Raw genomic sequence first — 18,510 nt, forward strand, 5'->3', positions numbered from 1 at the left:
GAACGTGGCGTGCAAAGCCTGCGTCTCCCCTGTGGCCGTTCTTCTCACTGTGCCTTGCACACTTTCTGTATGGAGTCCTCACAATATTATCCCCCTCCGCTACACAAACTAATCCCCTGGACTCAATTCACCCTAATAGGTGTAAAGCCCCGAGACGATGGTGCTCGTAACACCCAAAACTATTCATACGGCTTTTTTTCACAACGGCTAATCTAATAGAGGTAGCATCAGTTTAATGTCTGTCTTGACGTGATTCGGTAACCATGCCCCTGTGTGCTGACACACAGAACTGTTGCTGCTACCAACATGAACGAGACCAGCAGCAGGTCCCATGCGGTTTTCACCATCGTCTTCACACAGAAGAAACACGACAGCGAGACGGACCTCACCACGGAAAAGGTCAGAGCGGGCAGTAGCCCTTCGCCAGCTTAGAAACATTTATCCTTTGTGGTTAAATGTTGAGAGTTCATTGTTTTTCACAGAGTCAACGATGGCGCGATTGTTGAAATTAAAGTAGCAGAAGCAGTTTTATTTTTTTAAATGCATACTTTACTTTGGAGTTTTTAATAGTTTCTAGGATGTCCTTATTGGTATTATATGACTCAGATGCTCATTTCTGTTGATCACCGGCTAAAAAGTAAAAATTCAAGTCTGCTTTTTAACTTTACATACTTTAGGTGGGTTTGGCATGAATGGATGGATGAATATTTGGGAAAATAGTTTAGTGTGGTTTATTGCCCACACTAAACCACACTAGTTTAGTGTGATATAGGGTGTGTAATGCTGGTGGCCTGTTTGTTTTTTTGGAGATCCTGAGAGCCTCGTTAGCATACATGGCTTCATGAAATCCTTAACAGCAGCAGATACGCACTAAAAATCTGATGAACTCCACAAGGAAATTGAAATTGGCCCATCATTTTGTTTTTCAAGAGGATAATAAATCAAAAATATTTAGCCCAGTCAACAAAGAACGGGTTCTTGTATCCTGACCATTGCATAGCCTAAAACTAAAGGATTGCCTAAAGAAATGACAACAGGGGTATTTTGATTTTTCACCAGTGACTTTTGTAAAAAACCCAAAAAACCACTGAATGAGTGCCTTTGAAATGTATTATAATTTAAGAAGATATTTGCATTTGCTTTTGCCAGACTGGCTTGAACAGCTGTTTAGAAAATTTACATTCTGTAGTGAATTTGTGAAAATGATTTAATTCAGCCGTGAATGGAGAACGGGGGGAAAAGGAGCCATTTTAGATTTGACTTCCAGCATTTCCTCTGACGCTGTAAAGACACAAAGATTGCTGTTATTTTGAAAACAATGGCCATTGTTTCTAGCCACTCTGTCGGTTTTTACTGCCAGGCTGCGTCTCATCAAACAGGAATGCTTAAATGTGTATTTGGATGAATTTTAACCACTTGCTTCTGAAATGTTAATGTTTCTCTATAATTCTTGGTCCTCTTATGTCAGTAATGTCCTGTTTAAAGTGATGTGTTTAGGTTAGACTAACTCTGATCTAACCTGGTGATCACGTTTCGTTCAGAACCAGATGGCTTCGACTTCCCAGTTGAACAATAAGTGACGGATAAACTCACTGGGTTAGATTATAAAAACAGTTTGTTAGTTCTGCATCATGTGTTTATAGCAATATAATCACTGACTAAATTGTATAAACAAGAGTCATTTTATTTTATTTTTTTGTCATATAGACTAGCATCCTTTAGACTTCCTTAATGCAAGTCTAATTTATTTATAAGATCTGGCATCTTATAGATTTTGCACTCTCTTCTCAGGTCAGTAAAATTAGTCTGGTAGACTTGGCAGGAAGTGAACGTGCAGATTCCACTGGAGCCAAAGGTACCAGACTAAAGGTAAGAGTCTCATCTAAAGTGGCACGAAGCATCACCAGTCAGACGGCGGATGTCATCCCTAAGTGTCTTAATTAATATGTTTTATTTTATTGCAGGAGGGAGCAAATATCAACAAATCTCTCACCACATTAGGGAAGGTCATCTCTGCCTTGGCTGAAGTGGTAAGCGCTTTATTCCTGATTTTCCACTTTCTGCCGGTTCTTTCCTCTCTTGAACTTGACCCTGCATTCTCGGGGCGTGTCGTTTGTCGCCTGGCATGCTGTAACGTCTGCCCCTCTGTTTTCTCTCCTCTTGTCCTTTCAATGCCTGCTTACACAGGATAACTGTACCAGCAAGGTAAACACTTTGACAGCTAAAGGACTAACGTGCGAAAACAGTCATTCATTGATGTTCATATTGTTAAAGTTGCACGGTCTCAACTGTTCCTGTTTCATCGCCTAATTTTCGGTGCTTTTAGGCAACATGCAGAATTATGCCGACAGTCATTAGAATAGATTTCTGCCTGTATCGTCATTCACAGCAGTTTTTTTTTTATGAAACATCATTATTTTGAGAATTCTTTCAAACTTATTTCCCAGCTTTAATTTGAGCAATTTTGTTCCTTTGCAGAGCAAGAAAAAGAAAAAGACGGACTTCATTCCTTACAGAGATTCTGTTCTGACCTGGCTGCTGAGGGAGAACCTCGGTATGAACCCTAGTGGTGCTTAATAAATGTGCTAATCTGTTGAAATTTTCATCTCTCATGTGTTTTGAAGTCTTTATTTTTGCATAGCAAGTGACCCATTTGTGTAACAGAAAATGAAGTGGCAATATATTTAAAAAAAATAAATAAATAACCGAAGCAAGTGTGCCTTACCCTGAGCCAGTTTAAGAAGAACACTGTCAGCAGACTGTATTTCAAACTAATAAGACGAGAAGCTCCTTCTATCTTCGGAAGAGGCATTTAAAGAGCACAGAGTGCATCTTCAGTCCTTCCTCGATATAGTAAATTTTACTATTTAATTTACCGTAGTGGGGGGAAAAAAAACAAACAAAAAAAAAAAACAATATTCAAAGTAATGACTGAAGTGCCTCGTCAACGTTTCTCATCAGGTGGTAATTCAAGAACAGCCATGGTAGCTGCCCTCAGTCCTGCAGATATCAACTACGATGAAACACTCAGTACACTTCGGTAAGGTTATTGCTATGAGCTCACATTAACAGCAAAAAAAAAAAAAAAAAGAAAAGCTGAATAGTTGAAACTCTCACAAATTAATCCTGATGGGGATTTTTTATTTTTTATTTTTTTGTAGCTACGCTGACCGAGCCAAGAACATCAAATGCAACGCTGTTATCAATGAGGATCCCAACAATAAGTTGGTGCGTGAGTTGAAGGATGAAGTGGCCCGACTGAAGGAGCTGCTCCGCGCTCAGGGCCTGGGAGACATCCTGGACAGTGAGTGCACAGCCACACTGCTCAGCCATCAAGCTGGCAACAACTTCTCTGTTCATTACTGTCTCAAAGCTCTGTGCCATTCACGTTCCCTCCTATCCAAGTGTCTGTACTTGTGCTTAATTCAGAATAATATGCTTTCAAAATACACTTTGATTGGTAGGTATTGATTTATTATTTTCTCCTATGAAATTTGTTTTTGGGGTCCCGATGGAAAGTCTGCTTTCCTCTACTGTGCCTGACAACACAAAGTAAACCAGATGGAAATATCCCACTTCATTAGCTACACACAAGAGTAATGGCTCGCAGGCCTGTCAATTAGGAACAAGACAGCAGTGTCAGCATGAATAATTACAAAGTGTCACAATGTATAACAAATTGCCTCCTTGCTAATGTTTGCTTATATCTTGTGTAACAACTTGGCGCCTAACCAGTCAGTCTATGACCTTGCGTCTCATCCTTGTCATCATTTCCATTTAGCGCTAAAATATTTCTCCAAGTTATTCCTCTCATACTAGCACTGACTTCTGATCCTTCTCATCTCTTCCTGCTCCCTCCCCTTAGTTGATCCAATGGGGGATGATTACCCAGGAAGTGGAATCAAATGTGTGTATATGTGTGCCAGTTGTGCTCTGTATATCACCATTTGCCAAAATTCTAAAGGCTAATTGCTTAGGACCCCCACTGCTTATATATTAAGTCTGCTGCCAGCTTTGCATGCATTTGCTTAAAAGCCATAAATGGCTTAAGAAATAAGACTCAGAAATGGAAGGCTTTTGTAGGTGGTCTGATTTGGCAAAGGCTGGCATGCCAATAGGTTACTATGCTCCGTGCTTGCTCTTCTGTTATTTTTTCTTTAAAATGATGGGGTGAGGCAGCTGCTTTTTTTTTCAGGTTAAATCCTACTATGTATAAATTTAAAGTAGTACATCAGTCTCCGCCATGGATCATTCTATAATCATGTCTCACCTTCTCTCACTCACTGTCTGACGCTTCTTTTTTGTTGCCAGTGGCTCTTTCTGCTTTTTATTCTGTTTTCTTTCACTAATCATCCACCGCAGGTGACACTGCTCAAAGCTTTAGAATGGCACTTCTGAGTTCTCAAAGCGAGGCTCAGATCTACGTACGGAAAGGTGCATATACTTTTACTTATAAGTAGTCGCTTCAGAAGTGTGTATGTATATGGAGTTGACTAACGTAGTGTGCTTTAATAGTTTGAATAATTTTGTAGTGTGCCCTCTGCTAATACACCTCTGCCCTCTCTTTGGAAATGGAACCAAAAGTAGTTGCTCACTTGCTCTTTGTAACGAGTGGTGCAAAGTTTAGGAAAATCTAAAGTTGTTCGATTTCAAAATTTTATTATCACATCCTTGGTTTTTTGGTTTTATATATAGGAACATGTAAAAGTAGCAAATTTTTGAGTAAAAGTTAATTTGTTTTTTTCTTATTCACTATCAAACAATTGCTAACTAACTAAGCAATTAGTTAGCAATTGCTAACTATTTTTTCCTCACTTTATTAGCTATACACAAAAGTGTTAAAAGGAAAATTATGAGGTTGCAAGTAAGACTATGTAAATGGATAAGGCTAATTGCTAATCTTAGCTGTTGAGTTTTAACAATTTACTACCAATTGTTGCCATGTAGCTTTATATAGAGTCCTGTGAGTGGACTAGTTGAGTTAGAGGAGAAAATGTTGTGATAATTCTTAAAGACAACTGATAATTTTAGCTTGTACAGTTTAAACATGTAATGTGTAGTTGCTTCCAGCTAGACAGCTAAGCTAATGTTAGCAGCAAGCTGATTAGCCTTAACCTCTTTTGTTTCAAGTGGGAATTTATTGAATAAAGTTGTGTATAAATCATCTTGGTGAACTTATGTTGGCTGGAAGATTCACATTGAAGCTGTAAATTTTAAGCAATTGTAATTGTAATTTTCAATTAGCTTGGACAATAATTCATGTTCAAAACATAAATAATGAATCATTACTGCTACTCTGTAAGGTTTTCTGTTTTAACAAAGCCTACATGCCCTACATGAAATGATCACTCCTAATTTTATCCTCTGTTTGAGTGTTTGCGTCTCGTAGAGAGCACATTGCAGGCCACCTTAATTAACTTCATGGCCGTCATTTGAACCTTCCAGTGAGGTAGCTGCAGCTTTGCTGTGTTTCTGGCTCTGCGACCAGCATGTGTAGAGCAAATTAATCAACCAGTCTGCAGGCTGAAGTTTGGCAGCATGTCTGTTGGTTTCTCTTCTTGCACTCTCTTGCAGTCTCCATCTCACTTCCATCCTGTAGTTAATATATTAACAGCAGTTTTCACACAGGGTCTGTAAAGCTGACTCATATTTAAAGTAGTAGTGAATCTGACTACATGCTAAGCTCTAGTCATTCTTCTCTGAATGATGTTGACTGGGACCAGAGAATCTCCTAGAGTGAAAACTGCTGCTTTCTGTAGATAATCTGCATTGTGGTTGTTTGTCTTAGCCCTCTGATGTAAAATGTGTGTCTTACATTGGTCTTTCCCCTCCTGTGTCCTTTCTCCCCCCAATCCTTTCCATTTCCCTTTCTCTTCCTATTTGATGTTTGGTTCCTTCATTTATGTGTTTACTCCCTCTACCCTAAACCCTGGGCCTTCCCTCCCCACTTCTATCTTTCTCTTTCTTGTTGCTGGCTCAGACCTCAAAGACATTCAGAACAATAAGAATAGATACTTGATAGCCTCAGAGAACCAACGCCCTGGCCATTTCTCCACAGCCCCTATTGGTTCCCTGACAGCTTCTCCGTCCTCTGGCGCATTGTGCAACCAGGGGGGTCTTCAGTCGGTCACCAGCATCCAGGAACGCATCATGTCCACCCCTGGAGGAGAGGAGGCCATTGAAAGACTCAAGGTAATTGGAGTAAATAACACTTGTGCTCCCACAGTAGTCAAAATGTAAGTAAACCACAACTCACTTCGTCTGCACGCTACCAAGAAGCGGAGGATAATTTTTAAGCTTCCAAATTTGAAATCAACTTCAAGTAAAAGCCTTAACACCACAGCTTTTGCTTTAGTTTAATAATATTGTTTAATATCTAAATATCAGTGCTTCAATCTAAGCCCCCACACCAATAAAACTCCTCATCTAACTCCATGCGTGTCCTCTCGGAGCTTCATGTCGCTCCTATGCTCCTGTGCACGCTCTTGTTGTTTAGATAAGGCAACAACATAGAGGCTGCAAGAGCCCGCCTTGAACTGGAGCTGCAGTTTCCATGACAACCATGGTTCCCAATCTGTCTGTCATCCCAGTGACGTCAGTGACGACGCAAATACAGAGGAAATAAGACGAAAATAGATTCAGTTCTTATTGGCTCGTAGCAATCACAGTGAGGCACATCGTCATGTTTAGTTGAATGAAAACAGTAAACATTTTAGTGAAGGTCGACATTTGTGCCTCTCTTATAAATGTGATTCTCCCCTGCACTTTTGTTTTTACACTGTATGCCTGTGATGTGCTTCATTAAATATTTACTGTTATGATGTTTTAATAAAAAGCCAATAACTGCAAAATGAAACAACTCGCCTTGCTTTGAGAGTTCAAATTTGTCCCCTTTTAATTTCAAAAGAAAATGCCTCAGCCTAAATAATTAAAGCTGTTTCTTACTCCTACATCAGAATAAGCCCACAAAGTGGTTTGTTTAACTAAAATACACTGTAAGCTGTAATATATATATTTTTTTTCCACTTCTGTTTTCAGGAATCAGAGAAGATCATTGCTGAGCTCAATGAAACCTGGGAGGAGAAACTACGGAAGACTGAAGCAATCCGCATGGAGAGGTCGGCACAATCAGACGGCGTATTCTCATTTCCATATGCAGATCCTGAAAGGGGGTGGGGGTGAAGGAGCGCGCGTCCTCCGTGTGCATCCACCCCGTCAGACTTAATTGGGATTCATAGTCTGCCTTCGATGCGCGTCGGCTGGTGTGACGACTTTGAAAAGCTGCCCCCACACCTCCGTGACGTCAGGCGCTGTTTGTGTTCGACTTTCCCAATCAGGCAATCCGCTGTGCAGGCCTTCTTCCTGCTGGGTTTTTATGTGTGGATGTGACGGGCGTTGTTTGTCTCACACAGATCTCTCTCTTTTTTTTTTTCCTTTCATCTATCACTCTGCTGCTTGAAACTGTGTTTTCTTTTTTTTTATTGTGTGTAAAGCTAAATGTGGTTCTCTTGACGTCTCCCTGGAGAGCTCAGTGGAAAATGCCCTGTTTGTAAATGACGCGTCCCCCCTGCTGTCTGCGACTGCTGATTTTTCTCTCTTCTTTCTTACATTTTGATGCCTTTAATTTTCAGCATTGTCTGACTTTAAATCTTTAGAGCTTGCAATCTGAGACTCTTGCTACTGTCTCTTCATTCCTCTTTGCTGCTTTTCTCACTTTCCACTGCACCAATTCTGTCCATTTCCCTTGTCTTGGTTGCCTTGTGCTGCTGCACAAACACCCTTCTTGCACTTTTTTTTCCTCCTTTATCCACTCATCTGTGGCTGCAGTCCTGCTGCTGTCCATCTTCTGAGTCAGACAAAATCACTTACTCTAGTCTATTGTCAGGTCTCATCCTCTTCCAGTTCTCATCAGAGATGTCTTTTATGAAATTAAGTATAGCAGAAAAAGATGTGTAACATGCTTTATGAAGTCCTTATTGACTATGCATTGCTGTTTCTGAGTATACATACAGGTTGTCTTCGTTACAGGGAGGCTCTGCTTGCAGAGATGGGCGTGGCGATCCGTGAAGACGGAGGCACTTTGGGCGTGTTCTCTCCTAAAAAGGTAGGGAAGGAAAGGACTGATGGAGGGGAAATCAGTCATAATTCCTCTGGGTGTGGATACTTGCCTTGTCTCCCATCACTTCTGTTTTCCATCTTATCTTTTTTTCCCTCCTCCCTTTACTGTCAGCATTTCTCTCACAATCCACTCGGTCATTCTGTCATTCTTTCCACTTTCTTTTTTTTGTTGTTTTTTTCCACCTACTCAGCTTAGCCGTGACGGGGCATTAGATGAGCAATTTGATTGCTTTTCTGCCAAGAAGGTTTGTTTAGTTGAATGATTAGACAAAAGTATCAGTAGATTGGTTCCTAGACTTAGGGGTCGTAATGTAGTATCCAATCTGTGCTTGTTCCCGTGGTTTAGAACTAAACTTTTATGCTTCTATGACTTGTTTTTAGTTAGAAGTCATATCATTTTACAGCGGTGTATTATTTTAAAATGCTGCGCTGTTCCACGCTGATGATTCAGACCTTTTACTGCCAATGTCTCTTATTTAAGCTATTAACCTTACTAGACTTTCCATTTGCCTCATCTCCCCTGCAAGTAGAAGCAGCAACGAGTGGCGTCAGTAAAATCTGCAATTTATGTTTGTGTACAGTTGTTTACAAAATCAGAATAATAATCAGCTTTGGATTTAGAAAACCTCTTCCAAATGTAATGCCTGGGTGCTGCACATTATTTTCTGCTTTTTTTGTTGTTGTTCATATCTTCATATTCAGTTTCTTTTACTGAAATTTCTGTCCTTTTGCTGTCTTCCTTTCCACGGGTTAGCATTTCAGAGAGAAGCCTTGTGATCTCTATACAGACTTTAATGGGGTCTTTTCCCCAAAGAAGGTTAGTTTGGATTTTAATTTGTAGGATCACCTGTAGTCCGTTTGTGATGCGTCAGATACTTTAGAAAACCACAATTGTTCATTTTTCCCCTGATGTGACAGAAGATGTAGAAACAGCCGCCTGACGCTGGTGAAAGGTTTTATGGTGATCTTTCTTCCTTTTTCTTTTCTGTTAATTTTCAGACTCCACACCTGGTCAACCTGAACGAGGATCCTCTAATGTCTGAGTGTCTGCTCTACTATATCAAAGATGGGATTACAAGGTAACCAAAACCTGAATAATAAGACCTGCATTGTTTCAGAGGATCTGCACATTTTCTAATGTTTTATGTCTAGCAAGGGAAACCTGAGGAGTCGGAGGCTTAAAATCCGGCACTGCCAGCATTTTATTCCATCTTATGTGACTGTCCTCTCCTTGTCCTTTCAATAGACTATTCTTTTGAGGTATTTGGTTACATTGTTCCTCTGCTGGGGGGGCATGAGAACATTTCACTTTAGATCTAGCCTCTCGCATGTATTGGATCTGATTGACATCTGCTACATTTTCTAAACGGTCGACAACAAAACGGAAGACCTGGTCTCTCAAAATGGACTCTGTGTTCGTGACAGGGTCGGTCAGGCTGACGCTGAGCGGAGGCAGGACATTGTTCTAAGTGGAGCTCACATCAAGGAAGAACACTGCATCTTCCGAAGCGAAAGAAATGCCAACGGAGATGGTGGGATGTCAATTATTTTTCTTCCCAGTTTGTTTTAATGTGTATATTTATTTATTATGGCGTACAATGGGTTGTTGATGAAAGGCTTAGAGTATTTTTTTTTAAAGATGGGAAGCACTTAAAACTAAAATTAAGTTAATGTTTTTCTACTCGCAATGTTTTTTTTTGGTGTATTCTTATCTAAATACTTTGTTTTAAAAATTTGACCACATCTTATGAAAGTGGAAAAACTACAAATTAAAAATAATTAAAGGGAGCAAAAAAAACAAAACAAACTAAAATTAAATGTTATGAATTTAATTTGCTCCAGAAATACATTGAGATGCTACCATGCATGTTTTGTAAGTGAATAAAAGTGGTTAATTAATAAATGTTTGAAAAAGTGGGCTGTCATTGTCTATAATCAGAACATAAAACCATTATTCTTTAACTCAGTTTTGATTGGTGGTGAACTATTAAGTCTGATAATAGTTTTTTTTTCCCACTCTGAAGTTATTGTCATGTTGGTGCCATGCGAGGGATCTGAAACCTACGTCAATGGTAAACGTGTTGAGGAAGCAATCCAGCTTCGTTCAGGTACGCGTCCCTTGTTTGTTTATTTTGTCGATTCAAACTTGAAATGTAAATGATTTTGACTCTTATGGGTAGTTTTACTTTTTTTTTAAGTTTATTAGGGTGTTTACCATATAAAATTTGAGAAGTTCATGTTTTGTTGACTTTCTCTGAAACTCCTGGGATCCGCCTTTGCTCAGGCAACCGCATCATCATGGGAAAGAACCACGTGTTCCGCTTTAACCACCCGGAGCAGGCTCGAGCCGAAAGGGAGAAAACGCCGACCGCTGAGACCCCCGTCGAGCCCGTGGACTGGACGTTTGCTCAGCGAGAGCTCCTGGAGAAACAAGGCATCGACATGAAGCAGGAAATGGAGAAAAGGTACTGGAGCCGTCCTTCATTCGTTGTTTGACGGGTCTAGGTTTTTGTTTTTGTCTGACTTTGTCACAACATGCTTTCTGCACCTATGAAGGCTCACCGAGATGGAAATTTTGTACAAGAAGGAGAAGGAAGAAGCAGACCAGCTTCTGGAGCAACAGCGACTGGTGAGTTGGGATAAGATGGAACAAAATCAAGGCCCACTTGACTTTCCTAAAAATGTTTGAGAGTAGTGCTGAGAGGGTTTTAAGAGGACTTTAGTTTTTATTTTAAGCTAATTTTGTTTTAGCTAGAAGCAGCTTCTTGACTGATTTTATCTAGTTTGGGTTGTTTTGTGTGTGATTTTTGAGGAAAATGTATTTCTACATAGAAAATTCAAAACCAGGATTTTCTAAGCTCTGCTTAGTTTCTTAAATACTAGTTTAAATTGGGACCTTTAAGCCTCAATTAAACTAATTTTTCACTCTGACACTTGTGAACTGAGTGTGTGAATTACATTTTTTACTTCTGGTGCATGTCTGTTCTTCTTGCATGGAAGTTTTCTGGTTTGAGACGGATGAGCTTTTCATTTGTGTCCGTTTCTGAGTTTAACTGAAATTTTTCCATAGAAAGTCGATCAAGACTTAGATTGCTCAACTTTCCAAATTCCCTATTTCCCACCTTTCTTATGTTTCCGATAGTGGATTTGAGTCTTGCAAAACAGCACCTTGAAGATAAATCAGATTTGATGTGAAAAACACAAAATCTTTTTGAACCAAATACTTGGTGGTACTAAAACCACAGGTTTCCCTTCTCTTCTGAAAAGATGCTGCTTTTGCATGGTTCATGTTATTAGCATGTTTTCTTAACTCCTACTGGTTCTGGACTAAGTTGCAGTGTTTACCGCTGAGCTGTTCAACTCTTTGAAGTGGCTGTTGATTTGCTTGGAATAGATCTCTCCTCTAGTTTTCTTGCTCTGGTTTTTGTCCTGAGTTTCATCTCTTCAATGCAGTTGCTGACGTATTTCAATGCATTGTGATAACTAAAATATTCCTGCTGTAGATTTATTTTTTATTTATTTTTTTGACAGATAGTGACAATGTGGTTTCTCATTGACTTCTTTGGCTACCTCTCTTTGTTAGCGTAGCGCACTGAGGGCGCGGCTTCACAAAGGAGTTCTCGCTGCTCAGAGTTAAACAACACAATGGCCTTTCTCATATTTCGGTGGGATCATGTGCAAAAACGTCAGCCATTAAAGTATCACTTTACCGGAGACATCACATGCCCCATTTCTGGCTTCAGGCATAGTCTCTCACACACAAAAAGAACTGACCGTCAGCGCCAACTGGTTGTGATCTGTAATGTTTGTTGTCTACAAAAAAAAAATGAGAAACTGCATTTTGTTTTTCCAACTAACAACTCTTTTGTAGTGGATTAACACTTGTCCTCACTTCTGATCGTCTTCTCTACTGACTTTCTGATCAGCTGCAACAACACTATGTCTTCTAACTCACCGCTAACACTAAAGCCACTCAAACCTTCTGGACTAAGGCTCCAAAGTCCACCTATATGCATGCCGCTGTCGCATGTTTGGGATCCAGCTGTCAAATTGTAAAACTTTCAATTAAGAAGAGGAATATCACAAATCATTAGAAAAGTCCTCCAACCAGCAACTATCATCTGTTATTTCCTTTCTGATCATTGTAGACATGCTTTTACTTTTATTATTAATATGCAACAAAGGAAACACAATCGTCTGAAAATTTGCTCCCAATTATTAAAAAAAACATAAATTCATACCACTGTGGCCGCTCAAGTGGTAAAGATACAGAAAAACTGAGAAGAATGTCAATGAAGCCACTGTTGCATTTGAATTTCTTTTCCCGTCTTGAGTTTGAGTGAAATTCCTGAGGTGACTGCATGGCGCCATACATCTTTTACCGTTGCGATGTATGCAAAGTAGGGATGTCCTGATCACGATTTGTTGTCATTTGAGAACAGGCACTTGCACATACCAAGTCGCAGTCCAACAACAATTCTGTAGACATTCTTGAAAATTCATTATCTTTAAAATACAAACACTATTACATGCATTAATATATTCCATTATGATTTATCAGCAATGATGCTCTGGATGTCCATTTTTTTTGACCTGGGTTATTTTGTGGACAACGTTTTTGGTAAATTTAAATTTGAATCTTGTGAACGAGGTTTTGGTTTTAAAAGGTTTTCTGAATTTATTGGACAATTTAACATGTTTTCAGAGAGTTTTGATATTATTCGTTACCGGTAATTTGGCTTGTAACAATTCAGTGCAGAAAGCTTTCAGGAACAGTTGTATTGCTTCATAAACTTGGCAATTTGCTTTAGCTAACTCGACATTTAAAGTATAGCGTTTCAGCTGCTTTCTGCGAAGCTCTTTACTGCATGTCATGTGAATGTCTGAGCACACCAAGCTCATTAATCTAGCTAATCTAGTTTTGTTAGTCTCTGTTTTCACAATCACAGACCGTAAAACAAATAGTGTGAGGTGAGTTTATTCAGAGACTCACCTGATGAGGGAAAACACTGGCCATTTAATCAGGTCAGATTGCAACCAAAGTTTGATGCATTCCTTTGATCAGGACATCCCTATTGCTAAATACATAGAATATAATTTATAAATAGAATTTTGTTTTGTAAAGAAAGTCCTACAAATCCAGGGAAATTCTCTTTAATTGGCCAATGACTCCTATTTTGCTCTAGGTTTAGGTTCCCATGTTGCATATTCATACCTTTTTTTGTAGTCATTCTTTTTTTTTAAACCATTCTTTCATCCTATCCCTGATTTCCCATTGTAATTTCTCCTTTTTTTTGGGAACCATTTTGGTTTGTTGTTTTCTCAAGGATGGAGACTCTGATAGTGGGGATGACTCAGATAAGCGTTCTTGTGAAGAAAGCTGGAGACTGATCACTTCCTTGAGGGAAAAACTGCCACCCAGCAAGCTGCAAACCATAGTGAAAAAATGTGGCTTACCCAGTAGTGGGAAAAAAAGAGAGCCGGTTAAAATGTACCAGATCCCCCAACGCCGGCGCATCACCAAGGACTCCAAGTGGGTGACCATCTCCGACCTGAAGATCCAGGCGGTGAAAGAGATCTGTTACGAGGTCGCACTGAACGATTTCCGCCACACACGGCAGGAGATCGAGGCTCTGGCTATCGTGAAGATGAAGGAGCTCTGTGCAAGCTACTGCAAGAAGGACCCCAACGAGCGGGACTCGTGGAGGGCCGTGGCTCGGGATGTCTGGGACACTGTCGGAGTTGGCGACGAGCGCATCGAGGACGTCATTACAAACGGCGCTCGGCCCGGAGGCGTAGTGATGGACGATCTCAAAGTGCACATTGATAAACTCGAGGACATCCTGCAGGAGGTGAAGAAGCAGAATAACATGAAGGATGAGGAGATCCGTGCTCTCAGGAATAAAATGGTGAAAATGGAAAAGGTTCTTCCTCTCATCACCCCAGAGGGCCAAGAAAAGCCCCCCGTGGCAGGAGCTCCCACTGGTGCAACTAGAACCCCAAGCCCTCGGGAAGAGAAATCCCCAGTGCAGGAGAAGCCAGAGGAGGAGGACGTAGATGCACAAAAATGCCAAAGCGCTGGGGACGACTCTACCATAAAGCGAGGTCACATGCGCTGGATGCGCCAAGAGCAGGTGCGCCTCAAGAACCTCCAGCAGCAAGAAATCTCCAAGCAGCTCCGCCGGCATCCTGGACCTCACCGCTTTATACCGCCAGAAGACCGTAAGCTGCGCTTCCCCTTCAAAAGTAACCCCAAGCACCGTAACTCATGGAGTCCAGGTACTCATATCATCATTACCGACCAGCAAGTCATAGAGCTGAAGGTGCCCAAAGAAGCTGTAGAGGAAGAGGAAGGAGAAAGCCCTGCTGAAGAAGCAGTGCAGCCCAGAGACAAGATGGCCGCCTCAGTCATCCACGTCACCCCGCCTCTGCCGAACACGTCAGTTCAACGCCGTAGAGACTCGGAGCAAGGTTTAAACCAGAGTCACAGACAAAACCATAGGAACAACCAGCAGCCACACGAACGCGTCCGCAGCAACTCTTTCAACCACCGCCAGCGGCCATCGGGTTCCATGGAGTCTCTGCAGCCGCCCGAAAACAGGAGGCACACGCAGGCTTTCTACCACCCCAACCCACCAGCACAGCCGCCGCCTCACTACCAGCATCCGCCGTGCCACTACAATGGCGTGATGTACACGGACGGCAGCTTCGGCGGCTACCAGCAGTACCACCATGCCGACCACGCTAACCCTCCTTTCAGCTTTCAGCCGCCTCCACGAATGCGCAGGCAAATGTCCGCTCCCAATCTAAAAGCCAGCAGAGAGACGGCAGTCTGACTGACAGAACTAGTTTCAAACACTTTTACTTTTAGGCAAACGCATTACAGATCACAACAGCAAAACTGACTGGGACTATTGCACTTGATAAATGTGTTAACTGGTTGATCCAAGTGTTGTTCAAAATGTAAAAAAAAAAGACTTTTTCTCATCATCATGACCATGTTATTCCTCATTTCTATCAGTTTTTGCTGCATTGTGTGTATGTGTGTGTGTGTCGGTCGTCTTCAGGAACATTGAGAGAGTCACAAGGATTTAAAGCCAACAAGACGATAAGGGGGTTATTTTTAACAGGAGAGAAACGCTTCGCCTGTTCATTTATCGGCATGTACGACAATTCATGAATCATGCTTTGATTTGCCAAAATTATGCTCATGTTTGAATCTCTTGAGTTTACATATTTACCGTTTTAGTATTGATTTGATGACGAATGTTTCAAGCCACAGCACTACGGCATGTTGTTGCCCAAATGAGGAACAGAAAGCAGTTGGTATTTATTTCATTTTTGTGCCATTTTGACTGACTTCCAGATGGAAAAAATGAGTCCTTATTTCAATTTTTAGACATTTTCTTTGAATACAAATCATAAATCACCATTCTCCTTATTTAGCAATCAAACTATTCTCACTCATTTAAATTTGAAGAACTTGAAGCACCGGTGAAAGGTGTGCCTTTTTTAACTCGAGACTGAAACCGTAGTAACTGTGTGTGATATTCAATAAGTGCCTTTTTATGCACTAACTTTATTAACCCTGCTATGCATTTGCAAATCAGTATTTTCTTTTTATTTTCCTTTTTATTCACTGTGCTGGCTCCTTTTCTTCTTTTTTTAAGAAGCTTCACAAAACACCAAAAAGTTCAGTTATTTTTGCAAGCAGCTTTGTGATTTGTATCCTTTCCTGTGCTTTATTTCATGTAACTGCCACCACTTTTGTTAAAGTATTTTGCACTCCAAGTCTTTGGTAAGCTGTGTATTTACCCAGGGAGCACAGTGATGGTTATGGTTATTTTAAACCTGCAACTTGATTAAGATTTTTTTTTTTTTACCCTCCCCCTATTAGATATCTATTCTTTCTTCAAATCCTGGAGCTCATCAAGGATCTAATGAACCACTACATGCTGAAATGTTGAGACACACAGCTGAGATATTAAGTTTATCGTCCAAATCTTTCAGCAGTTTTTCCCCACGTCATAAAATTGTACTGCATTTTTTTTTTTCTTTTTGAATTTGTTCCAGCCTTAAAATTTTTAGTCTTGTGGTTCATTGGGTAAGCACAGAGCTCACTTTGTGTCAATGGATGCCCACTGAGTGTTGTCATGGTTCCCAAAGTCTGGCCTTTAAAAAATGTTGGAGGAAGGGCAACGACTTGAAATGTTTGCATACTTGTTATTCAGGAGAAATGTCCAGATCGAATGAGATTTTGAGGACCGTTTAGTTTTTGTTGGATCCAGACAGAAAAAGCAATCATTCAGAGAAATACATCTGTTTTTTTTCCTCCGGTTGTTCTGCGCTGTAGCTGCTTCAAATAGTTTTAGCAGAAAGGTTTGCCTGTTCATGTCTTTTACTTGCTCCATCTGCAGCTCTAAAACATCCCAATAATTCTCATAACTTGATGTCAGATGTCCTTCATAACATATAATCAGAAACAAATGCTTAAGGAATATGTTTTAAAGACTATCCGAGTGAATGTAATGATTACTGTCCCTCTATGACTATCTATTTTTGCATGTCACATCTTAGAAGTCCTAAACTTATAGGACCTGCTCCTTATAAAACAGCGATTCAGGAATTGCTCCAGTACTGATGGTAACCAGTTAGACTGGAAAGTGTGCATAAAACGTCAAATGAACTCTGTACAGTATTCTTTTCTTCTGAAAAGCACATAACCTCTATACAAGTGTTGTACATCTTGTTGTTGAATCATCAGTATGTGCCTCATTTTGACTGTGTGTGCTGTTGCTTTTACAGTATGTTAGGTATTTTCTCCAAACCTATAAGACCTGATGAATATTATTTACAAGTATATTTGCAAAAAAAAAGGACATAAGTGTGTTGCTGGAGAATTTATTTTTCAAATGATGACTGAAATAAAATGACCTGCTTTTATTTGAAGATTTTCTACTAAAGAGTTTGATTTTTGTTTGTTTTTCTCCAGTACTGTCCAGGATAAAATTGGAGAACTGCAGGAACTACAGATATCCCAATCAGGACTTTTAGTCCGTAGTGGAAGTTGTACTCATTTAATTATGGACATTTGACAGTGCAATTCCTAAAGCTCTGAATTTCATCAGCAGCTCATCATTTACTAGTGTGTTGCTCCATGTAAATCAGTGAATGATTTACAACATTGGTAGGTTGTCTTGACGGCAGTAACTCAAGTCTCTGCAGGGTGACTCCTGTTACAATAGATTCCTCCAAAGCGACACATTCAGCAACAGTTTTTCTTATTTTCATTTACATTATTATTTTATCTTTTTTAATAAATTCACTATTTCCTCCTTCTACTGATGTCTTCAGTTGTCTGAAGTTTTAGGGGGAATGACTCCTAATAATTTGGCTTGTAACATATTTTAATGGTAGCCCAGTTAATGTGTGGACAAATCCTGCAGAGAAAACGGTTCTCTTTCTTCATAAACGTGGCAATAGCAGGGTTTCCCAAAGAGAACCTGCTACGCCTGGTGCAGGAGCGCTGCCACTAGCAGCCCATCATGTTTTTCTGTTGAAAAATATTGAAAGTTACAAAACATTTGGAAGTGCACATGCAGGCATCATAATGTGAAATAATAGCGCTAGGAATTGTGTCTTTCGAAGGAATTGTGTCTTCCTTCGAAAGACACAATTCAATGTGTCAACTATAAACTCTAGCTTAATCTGTCTTTACTGTCACTGTTACTAGTATATAAATAAAGATTTAAATAAAGAGACGACACTTAGCCTGGTGGGGGGCAAGGAAAGCCTGGTGGCCCTCAATACACTGAGGGAAACCCTTACAAGGCTTTTGGCATCAAGTAATCGAAATACCTTGTAATCATCCAAAAAAATCATTTCTTTATTGTTCTGGCCATATTCAGATTTGCAAGTATGCTTCTGTCTCTCCCCAGACGTTTGCGTCCACCTGAACCTGTGCTGTCCAGTCAGCAATGTTAACATATTTAGCAAGTCTCTGATAGGTATTTTCCTAGAACCTACATAAAAGAACCACAGACAACGTATATGAATTTATGACTAAACTTCTGCAAGCAAAAGGAGAAGACTCTGTCAACTGCTTCTCAGAGCTGTTCACAGAGCGTTCTGCTTCTCTTTGGATACAGCTTGTCTTTTATTCTCAAACTTCAAAGAGGGAGGATAGGCAAGATAGACAGCAGAGGAAAAACAGCAAAGGTCGTAAAACATTTTACCTAAACAAAGCAAAGGTCGTAAAACAATTTAACATCTGGCCCCTGATCTGAGCCMGGTTCAAATCTCGGTCAAACTGTTTCACATGAAGATAWCAGGCAGCTGTGACTTCCAGGTCAGTTCACACATACAGTTTAAACAAGAGAACACTTTAACCTG

The 18,510-nt window shown here is 40.2% G+C and overlaps 1 protein-coding gene across 31 annotated transcripts in view; it reads left to right on the forward strand.

Annotated features, from left to right (window-relative positions):
- The window catches only part of kif1b (kinesin family member 1B), a 63,879-nt gene that overhangs the window by 18,553 nt on the left and 26,816 nt on the right, over positions 1–18,510 (forward strand). For 8 of the 31 annotated variants that reach the window (XM_008413374.2, XM_008413372.2, XM_017305752.1 and 5 more), the window contains exons 7-25: positions 288–399; positions 1,792–1,869; positions 1,965–2,030; positions 2,188–2,205; positions 2,479–2,554; positions 2,962–3,040; positions 3,162–3,304; positions 3,866–3,907; positions 4,363–4,434; positions 5,981–6,192; positions 7,039–7,118; positions 8,029–8,104; positions 8,310–8,363; positions 8,873–8,935; positions 9,118–9,197; positions 9,544–9,650; positions 10,143–10,226; positions 10,403–10,583; positions 10,675–10,747. In XM_008413374.2, the coding sequence (XP_008411596.1) occupies positions 288–399; positions 1,792–1,869; positions 1,965–2,030; positions 2,188–2,205; positions 2,479–2,554; positions 2,962–3,040; positions 3,162–3,304; positions 3,866–3,907; positions 4,363–4,434; positions 5,981–6,192; positions 7,039–7,118; positions 8,029–8,104; positions 8,310–8,363; positions 8,873–8,935; positions 9,118–9,197; positions 9,544–9,650; positions 10,143–10,226; positions 10,403–10,583; positions 10,675–10,747 (1,696 nt within the window). Of the gene's footprint in view, positions 1–287; positions 400–1,791; positions 1,870–1,964; positions 2,031–2,187; positions 2,206–2,478; positions 2,555–2,961; positions 3,041–3,161; positions 3,305–3,865; positions 3,908–4,362; positions 4,435–5,980; positions 6,193–7,038; positions 7,119–8,028; positions 8,105–8,309; positions 8,364–8,872; positions 8,936–9,117; positions 9,198–9,543; positions 9,651–10,142; positions 10,227–10,402; positions 10,584–10,674; positions 10,748–13,445; positions 17,073–18,510 lie in introns of those variants that run through there. The other 23 variants (XM_017305759.1, XM_008413387.2, XM_008413386.2 and 20 more) reach the window with 15 other exon arrangements.

Source organism: Poecilia reticulata, linkage group LG7, assembly GCF_000633615.1.
Source record: "Poecilia reticulata strain Guanapo linkage group LG7, Guppy_female_1.0+MT, whole genome shotgun sequence".
In the NCBI taxonomy this organism is placed as follows: Eukaryota; Metazoa; Chordata; class Actinopteri; order Cyprinodontiformes; family Poeciliidae; genus Poecilia; species Poecilia reticulata.